The sequence below is a fragment of the Leptidea sinapis genome, chromosome 29, assembly GCF_905404315.1.
Source record: "Leptidea sinapis chromosome 29, ilLepSina1.1, whole genome shotgun sequence".
Lineage (NCBI taxonomy): Eukaryota > Metazoa > Arthropoda > Insecta > Lepidoptera > Pieridae > Leptidea > Leptidea sinapis.
In genome coordinates this window covers 9,078,206-9,087,952 of record NC_066293.1, presented here as the reverse complement: position 1 = coordinate 9,087,952, position 9,747 = coordinate 9,078,206, and the positions used below count along the sequence as shown (strand labels likewise).

Below are 9,747 nucleotides of genomic sequence, written 5' to 3'. Positions count from 1 at the left end.
GCAGCGGTCAAGTGACCTCTACTAACAAAATGACGTTTGATGCGCTTTCAGTCGGCATCAGGGGTGGGACAGATTCCTTAAAGTGACGTTTTCAGAAGACTGTAGTGCCATCTGTTAGTTGGCCCGAAAATGAAAGCTTTGTCAGCTGTCACTCGCTTTGAAACCTTTCAACTTTTCTATAATAATTGTGTCACTGCCCACTGGTCATAAAATGGCGGCTACTTCTAGCGTTTGCGCATGTATGTAGCTCTCGTGTTCCATTTTGCATATTTGCACTACGAAATCTATCCTTTATGTTCTATGTTGTAATAAAATTAAATAACAACTCTACGTGGAATTTCAACATGGTATAAAATTGCAATACCTACATTGAAAAGTAGAGTTAGTTATTTAATTGCGTCACAACATTACAAATGAATTTTATAATTTGGAGCTTATATATAGTTATTGTTGGGGCCAATCTCCAGATGGCGCTAGTTTTCAAATAGACAGCTCATAATGCGTAGAGAGGGCTCTCTTTTCCCTATATATTATTAACAGGAAACGAAAAGCGACAAAAATGCCAAATTGTTGTTTCGTGGTGTAAAACTCAAACAGTAGTTCAAACCAAAGCTCACTGTAACATTATTACCACATCTGGTAAGTAAAATTGACTTAGTTTACATTAATAAATATAAAAATTAAAACAGATTATTTTATTGTGCAACCAAATCATGAGAGTCGTTGCTTCTTGGCATTTACACAACACAATTATCATAAAACTTAGCCGTTTAATATACAGTACTGTCGTACAGCTTTGGCGGGAAGCAATGTGATTGGTTAATTTTCGATCGCGTAATGCCACGCCCATATACCCCGTAAAAATTGGTTGACGCGAACTTCATAGTACTAGTTTGTAATATCGGTATATTCTTTTTACATGTCTCTGATATTATGTCTTAAAAATAAGAAATTCTGACCGTTTTTCTCTTCTAGAAGTCTGATTTTACCCCAAAGGAGCACTATTTTCCGCATGATGTCGGTGCTTCGGCAATTTGACAAATGACCGACACAACATGTGGTCGTACTTCTCTTGCCTTTTAAGACCGGCCTTTAAATTTTTTACTAACTGTTGTAAAGTTTGAGTTTTATTATTGGGTCACTATGCATTACTATTGCAATTAAAATGATTAGTAAAACGATGAAGCTGGAATTTTGAATTTCAAGAGTTATCTGTCACTTTTTCTCATTTTATGAGAATGATAAATGCTCAACATTTTCCGAAGTTGTTGTAAATGGTATAACGTTTGTAAATATTTTTTGATTTAATTTGATAAATATTATTGGCCATGTATTAAAAAAAATGAAGGTAGTTCAACAATAATTTATGGTGAAATAGAAGATATACGGCCTTACAAATAAATTTGGTAAAAAGTTATAACTGATGATAATCAAAGAATATGCAAAATGTTTACAATATCGTAGACAACACTGTCAATATAATGATAATTCTGAAGTTGTCCGAATGACAAGCTGCCTTGAAAATAAACGCGGGAAACGTTATACGTTTAACATTCGTCGACCAAATTGGGGACGTTTTGAGAAAAGGAGAGGTTTCGGACCTCTCCTTTTCTCAAAACGTCCCCCCGCTTACTAGGTATTTGAAACTTATGTCAGGTCACTACACGTTTCATACAAAACTAAAATTAAATTTTTACTTAGGCAGTCCCTAGTTTACATCCTCTTTGTAACCTGTTGCGCGTTTTGTTGAAACAGATTTCGTTTTTATTTTTGACGTAACCTCTTTCAGTAACTGGTCTCTAAAAAATATTACTCATCTCTACCCAGTAGAGTGCCCTCCCATAAGAACTAGAAGTTACCACTTCAATAATTTTGACCTATGCCTAAAACCCCAAAGAGAAAAGAGTCAAGACGGTTTGTATGGAGAAATGTCCACTAGTGTTTACTCTCAAACACTGGCCTGTATAAATACCACTGGACAGGTTCTTCCATAAGTTTGACAGCAAATAATTTTTGTGCCTATTTGAAGCGCCACTCGCGAGCGTTCAGAGAACTAATTTTGACGTATAATACAAATGGCTGCGAAGGAACGTACAATACTATGAAGTATTTTTGCATTTTGAATTAATTTCCATGTTATTAATACTTTAAGAATCAACGTAATAAAGTACACAATTTTTTTTTGTAAGTAAATAGTTTCCCACCATAATTTATGTTGTCCACTAGGTTGTCATCACTAGTTTTAGTACCGCAGAGTCTCGCTACATGGCCAACATGGCGTTAGCACTTAGAACATTTCATGATTCATACAATACCATCACATTAAAATTAATTTGTCAACTAGAGGGCACTGATTGATACACAGACCCGCTTCGCCCGCCTACACAGTAGGTAGCCGCCAATCGCCATGTTGTTTATTAATTTATTTGCCGCCATCGCTTTGCTTATTGTTTTGGTGTTCGTTGCGTGTTGAGTATATACTGATTTCCGTTTATTTCCTTAAAATGCAAAGAGCATAGTTCCGAATTGACTGACAAGACATTTACTGTATCTATGATATATTTTATATGTGCAGAAACATCAATAAAATACTTCAAGGAGCAATTTCGACGCACGATGAGGATATAATGCAAATATTCGCTATACAGTATTACAATAAAAGATGGAAATTATATGTTTTTTTATTGTAACTTAAGTTCCTAATTTTAGTAATTCTGCCATTAAATTTATGGCGGAATTCCCGTGTAAAAATAATATTACAATTAAAACAACCATAATACAGGTATTTATGTTATACGTATATGTAGGTATAACCGAGGAAAGTTTCGTCAACTTCCCACGCGATGTCGCTTTCGCCTTGAAATTGACTGACACCTCTATACCTATTTTATATAATGTACTCTGTGATGGCCAACAGCGCCAAAATGACGAATATCAAACAGGCACAAAAGCACTTTGACAGCCGGCAATCCAGTGGTTAATAGTAGAGGTCAGTGCTCTCAAGTGACATCGCAATCTCAAAATGGTCTCCACTTAATAGTTATTATCTAGCTATTGGTTTTTCTTAGTATGACTAGTCTTATTGTTAATTAAACTAATAATCTTGTGCGCGGTGTATTTTAGTAGATACAAAACTGCAAGTATGAAAACGAGTTGATCTAACATCATGTGCTCCCACCACGCGTACAGGTTTGTCTTCGACCGGAGATGGAACGCTCCTGAAAGGTACAAAATAAAATATTTCATTGTATGTATTAATCTTACAATGTTAACACGCGAATGGCTGTACATAATGGAGTGCTTGTCGCCACGTTAATGTATGGAAGTGAGAGTTGGGTACGGCAGAAGAAGCATAAAAGCAGAATTAACGCAGTTGAGATGCGATCACTGCGTAGTATGTGTGGGGTAAGACTGACTGATAGAATTCCGAATGCGGTAATACGAGCGCGCTGTGGTTTGAAAGAGGATGTTGTGGCAAGGACTGAAAAAGGAATGCTGAAATGGTTTGGACACGTGGAGCGAATGAGTGAAGAAAGAATGATGCATCAAATATATAAGGCAAGTGTGTGTGGGCAAGTCGGTCGCGGGAGACCTCGTAGAACATTCGTCGACCAAATTGGGGACGTTTTGAGAAAAGGAGAGGTCCGAGACACCCGCAACCGGCGAGCATGTATGAAAAGAGTAATGAATGTAAAGGAAGCGCGTGAGGTTTGTAAGGATAGAAGCAAATGGCATTCTATTGTCTCTGTCTACCCCGACGGGAACAAGGCGTGAGTGTGTGTGTGTGTGTTAACAAGCTTCAAATTCATTCATTTATTTCAAATAATTTAATAATGATTTTTTTTTATTATATGTTGGCATGGTTGGTTGGTATTATAACGTTTGCTGGGTCAGCTAATAATATCATACAATTTCAGGTGGTCTGCGCAGAACCAGACAAGAACCATGCCTTGTTATCTTCTATATTATAATATACGACAAGCTCTATCAAATATAATTTCTTAGTTTTTGAACTCGATCGTATAACCAGTGGGAGGCTCCTTTGTACAGAAAGCCGGCTACATTTTGGGTACCACAACGGCGCCTATTTCTGCTGTGAAGCAATGTGTAATCATTATTGCGTTTCGGTCTACAGTGCGCCGTAGCCAGTGAAATTACTGGGCAAATGAGACTTAACATCTTATGTCTCAAGGTGACGAGCGCAATTGTAGTGCCGCTCAGAGTTTTTGGGTTTTTCAAGAATCCTGAATGGCATTGCATTGTAATGGGCAGAGTGTATCAATTACCATCTCAATGTCCTGCTCTTCTCGTCCCTTATTGTCATAAAAAAAAATGATCACGTACTAGTGACCAGTAGGTTTGTCCTCCATAAGCAGGTAACTTCTATCGTGTACAACTGACCTTTCGTCTCGATGGCCAGCTCTATGTAATGCGTGATAAGAGTCGAGGTGTGAACTGGTCTCATGTTGAACACTGCAGATGTTGACTTCGCCGTATTGTAATAACTGAAATATATATAAAAAAAAATATACAAATAAAATTTGAAAAATATTTTTTTTTATGAACGATGCGGGACTCGAACCCACGACCTCCGGCGTTCCGTGCCGGTGCTCTAACCAAATGAGCCAACCGTTCGAGTGCCGCGTCGTTATAAAATCTTAGAGATCCTGTAGATGAAGCCACAACCTTAGAGTTGAACAAAGCATACAAGATTTTATAACGATGCGACACTCGAACGGTTGGCTCAGTTGGTGAGAGCACCGGCACGGAACGTTTGATTATGAGTAAGCATTAAAAAATACATACAACTTCAAATTTTCCCCCATCTACGATCAACAGTTACTTTTGTATCGCGATTTTAATATCGGCAATACAACGTTTGCTAAGTCGTTCGCCACTTCCAGTCCTTCTTATTCCGTATAAATATAAAATATAATGATGTTGTTTTTTTGTGCAATGTTTTATGTACCCTCATTTTTTGTAATTGTTCACTTTGTTTATTTTGCATGCTTAGTCATAATAACCTAAAGTAATATTCTATTGTATATTTATATAATTCTCATGTAAGTTATTGTATGTTAAATCTTATGAGAATAAAATATGTCTTTAAACCGAAAGTGAAACCTTTATCACATTGCATCATATTTTTTCGCCCGCCTATCCTTACATGTCGCATTACAATTGTAGTAGGGTAGTAGTAAACTACTGTTTTTAAGGGTACTTACTCTTAAGTAAGCAGAAAACACGCAAATATGGTGTTTTTAGACAAGTTTTGTGGTGAAAGTATAGCATTTCGAGCTATGAACACTACTTAATCCTGTTACACATATCCTTAAGTCTTATTTGTAGGTTGCTAATGCTTCCTGTTGGTTATAGTTAACACTGCCGAGCCTTTTTGAACTTCCACTTTTCTTTGAAGTTAAACAAGTTTTTTGGCATGGCGTGACGCCTTTTATTGGTACTTCTCTCATAAAAGTTATTCTTATAGCTTGTTCTTATTTGTGTAGGTTCATTTATTCAGATTAGTAGTGAATAACGAGGATTGTAAGCATAGAAACTGTTTTCCACCGAAGAATTTTGTAAAATATTGGCTTTGTTACATAGATGGCGGGCCGGCAGCCGTGAACTCATATCGCTCAAGGTCGCTGGCATTTAGTGTCGCCTTAAGTCAGTTTGGTCGCGCAGTCTAAGGCGCCAGAGAGTAGGTTCGAACCCCACACCCCTGACTAAGGTTTTTGAAGTGAAAACTTCTTTAGCAGCGTTGAGCACTTTTATTGGGATGGGTATAAAATTTTAAACTCGCATCAGGACCTGATCGAAAATTCGCAAGACAGCCGTCGCAACTATGGATAAAAGTTGCGTTTTCTGATACATAAAAATTATTTACCTATATACGTATATATATTAATTATTTATTTATCGCGTGCGCAAGTCATGAAAATGTCGGTGACGCGAACCCATAAGATTTTTCCCTACCAAAATAAACTTCAAAAAAAGAAATGCTCAGTTTATGAGATAACTATACTATACCTGTCATTAGTCAGTAACTCCTTCAAAGCTATCTTCATTCCTGGCCCAAGGTCGTGAGAGAAGTCAAGCTTGAGTGCCAGTCCCGACATCACACTCCTCTGGGCATTTCCTGGCTGATCTCCAAACACCGGGATGGCCAGCATTGGCACTCCATATTTAAGCGCCTCCAAAGTACTCAGAAGTCCTCCGTGAGTAATAAATACCTTGGTGTTCGGATGAGCTGTGGACATGAATTTTAGACATACATATTAACCCGATTTCATCTTGAAACCAAAAATTTATCAGTCAGTTTTAAAAATAGTTTACACGAGCTTAAATGTGTTGCAACGATTTCAATAAAAAAACAACAACACTGTTTAATGAGCAAGGAAATTTGGTCTCTTTACCGTTGTTACTTATTTTTTTTAGGGTAATACGTCACAGCAGCCAACCAATTACAGCGCGCCAAATCCTGCGACGAGGGTATAAAAGGTGGTTACACCTGGGTCTTCCGCGTAGGTCCTTACGGGCCTCGGGGTAACTGTTCGGGGCGATGCCCCTTTCAGTGGTATAAACGCCGCCTGCAACTACAGGCGGGGCACTGGGTGGGACCGGTTGGTCCATGGTGTCGTGTCCGACGGTATCCTGCTGCAGTGCGATGAGCCCGCGTAGTGTCACGAGCGATCTGCGGACTGCAGCAGGGTGGTAGGTCCGTGGTTGGCTCGCGCCCGCCACTCAGCGAGGTCGAGCCCACCGGTAGTGTACCGGTGAGCACCCATCAGTAAAAGGTGGTGTTTGACTCGTCAAATACACTTATACTAATTATAAATAGATATAGTACATCGTTAGTGAACTTCACTCCATCTAGTCTAGCAAGCTTTCTGTCCGAGGTTCGAGTCTCCTTCGCAGACGCCTCGCGCCTGTGAGCTATAAATTTGGTCTCCACGGCGGCCCCCGCTCGACATCGTTGGAAAAACTATAGCGTAGGGGAGGATATTATTCAGTTGAGGGCTGTCCCCTGAATAATGTGGATAGCTGAGCCCGACATATGAGACCTGCTTTAGGGCCTAAATACGTAAAGTGTATTTTTCCTTCGCTTCCCTAACTTTAGCAAGATTCGGTTATTTTGCCGTGTCTTGAAACTCAATGCATTTTTGAACTCGTGTATTGAACCACTGTTGCCACTAAACCGAATCCTGCAAAAAACCAAATTAGACAAACACACGACGCTGTGTGAACATACACTTACCTAGTATACTCGTCTGCGGCATCCAGGATCTAATATGCACGTTTTTCGGTAAACCCTCCAGCTTAGCTTCAAACTTCCACAGCACCGTGTAAGGAAGCTCTGAGAACATTTGAATCAAGCCTCTCTTATTCTCCTCCGTTAACATTGAGGACTTCAGTACGGATCCCATGCTGAAGTATATCACACCCTGAGGCGAGGAGTCCATTATTGTTTGGAGATCCTGTAATATTATACAAATAATTATATTTAGCAGAAGTATAACTAACTCTATGTGCAGTGTTCGTCCGGGGCAGTACTGCCACCATACCTATTTTTGTAGTAGCAGTATAACACTAGTACTCTATATATATCACTAGTACCCTAGATAGTGGCAATAAATGCATAGGCGTTTTCCTAGATCTGCAAAAAGCATTCGATACAGTCTCAATTCCTATCTTACTCAACAGACTTTCCAATTTGGGAATTAGAGGAATAGCTTTGGACTGGTTCAAAAATTATCTTAATGGAAGACAGCAGTGTATTAAGATAGGCGATCTTACTAGTGATCTTATCACCATTGACTATGGAGTTCCCCAGGGAAGTGTTTTGGGCCCTACACTATTCCTAGCTTACATCAACCCTCTTTGTAAGATTTCTCCCACATCAGGACGTATCGTTTGCTTTGCCGATGATACTGTGGTTTTATTTCATGGATATCAGTGGGATGACGTGAAATCGTTAGCTGAAGAAGGATTGAGCCAAATCACGTCTTGGCTGGAAAATAGTTTACTAACTGTCAATACTGCTAAGACTAAATATATGTGCTTCAATATCTCCAACAGAAATAATCCTGACGGACAATTTACTCTCCCAATACACACGTAACCTTGTAACCGGAAAAACAATCGATCTTATTGTAAATGTAACATCCTAGCCAAAGAGGAAACCATAAAATACCTTGGTGTTACGCTAGACGAACACCTTAATTGGACGGCCCACATTTATAATACAAAAAATAAAATAAAACGTCTCATTCCATTATTTAGAAACCTAAGAGACGTGGCACCAGTCGAGACAACTATGATGGTGTATCAATCTCTCTGTGTTCCAATCATGACCTATTGCATTTGTGCGTGGGGTGGAGCTGGCAAAACGTTTATGCTTCAGTTAGAACGAGCGCACAGAACTCTACTAAAAACAATTTTCAATAAGCCGTTTAGGTACCCAACCAACCAATTACATGAAGAGAGTAAACTTCTTAGTGTCCGTCAGCAATATATTTATGGAATAATTTCAAGATTTCATGTAAAAAGTAATATAAATTCTAATGATAATAACAGAATAAACACATTTCGTACCCCAATCACTAAAACAGGCTTTGCTCAGTCACAGTATGAATTTAATTCGGCATACGCTTACAACTACTTCAGTAAATATAATAAAAATATAAGTAAAGTAAATAAATTCTCGTTAACAAAATCTTTAAAATCATGGCTAATAGTATTAAAATACGAAGATACAGAAAATGTTCTTAAAATTAAAACTTAATATTCAATTACTAACATTTATTTAATCTTGTGCACAGTTTGACATACTAACAAATACTTAAAAAAAAAAAAAAAAAAAAAAAAAAAACACACACACAGCAACACACACACACACGCACACACACGCACACACACACACACACACACACTTACACACACACGCACTCATACACATACACGCACACCCACATACCTCTTTTTAGTGAGTTTGCTAATTATGTTTAATAATGGATAGCCTTTCGGAAGGACCTAGCCTCTGCAACTCAGGGTATCCTATCGCAGAGGGTAGGGCACAAAAACATTTTGTACCACATATTATTAGTTGAATAAAGGATTATTATTATTAACTAACTGTGTGGGCAGTGTTTGTCCGGGGCAGTACTGCCACCATACCTATTTCTGTAGTAGCAGTATAACTAACTATATGTGCAGTGTTCGTCCGGGGCAGTACTGCCACCACACCTATTTTTTGTAGTAGCAGTATAACTAACTGTGTGGGCAGTGTTTGTCCGGGGCAGTACTGCCACCATACCTATTTCTGTAGTAGTAGTATACTGTATGTGCAGTGTTCGTCCGTGATTTTTCTTTTGACTTTATCGCGTAAAATAATCGTCCGTAAACCGACTTTACCGACAAAAGTTTTTTCTCTTAATGTTTGACCCCTTTATTAAAAAAAATTCTTTTATCTAATAATTGTCTATGTCTGTGACTCCGGCTCGCAATGGACCGGTTTTTGAAGACGATTAATAATATTGAAATTCAAATATTTATGAAGCAGACAATATTATGCAAAACAAATCGGAAAACGTTCCGTTTCTTATCGCATAAGTGGGACATTTAAGACGACAAAATAGATTCATATATTCACCAGTAAAATAGGGTTGTCGCCGTAGGGTTATATTCGACATTTTTTTATGTAAGTAAAATTTATGTGGTTCATTTGTTGATGAATTCATTTTAAAT

General features: G+C 38.2%; 2 protein-coding genes across 2 annotated transcripts in view; both read right to left on the bottom strand.

The window, feature by feature from the left end:
• Nucleotides 1-9,747, bottom strand: part of LOC126973332 (serine hydrolase-like protein) — a 275,685-nt gene that overhangs the window by 128,766 nt on the left and 137,172 nt on the right. The window lies entirely within an intron of this gene.
• Nucleotides 2,542-9,747, bottom strand: part of LOC126973320 (UDP-glucosyltransferase 2-like) — a 41,190-nt gene continuing 33,984 nt past the window's right edge. Inside the window, exons 7-10 of the mRNA XM_050820536.1 lie at nucleotides 7,259-7,478; nucleotides 6,031-6,250; nucleotides 4,402-4,505; nucleotides 2,542-3,218 (exon numbers count right to left, since the gene is read on the bottom strand). Coding sequence (XP_050676493.1) covers nucleotides 3,052-3,218; nucleotides 4,402-4,505; nucleotides 6,031-6,250; nucleotides 7,259-7,478 — 711 coding nt within the window. The 3' untranslated portion in view covers nucleotides 2,542-3,051. The remainder of the gene's footprint in view (nucleotides 3,219-4,401; nucleotides 4,506-6,030; nucleotides 6,251-7,258; nucleotides 7,479-9,747) is intronic.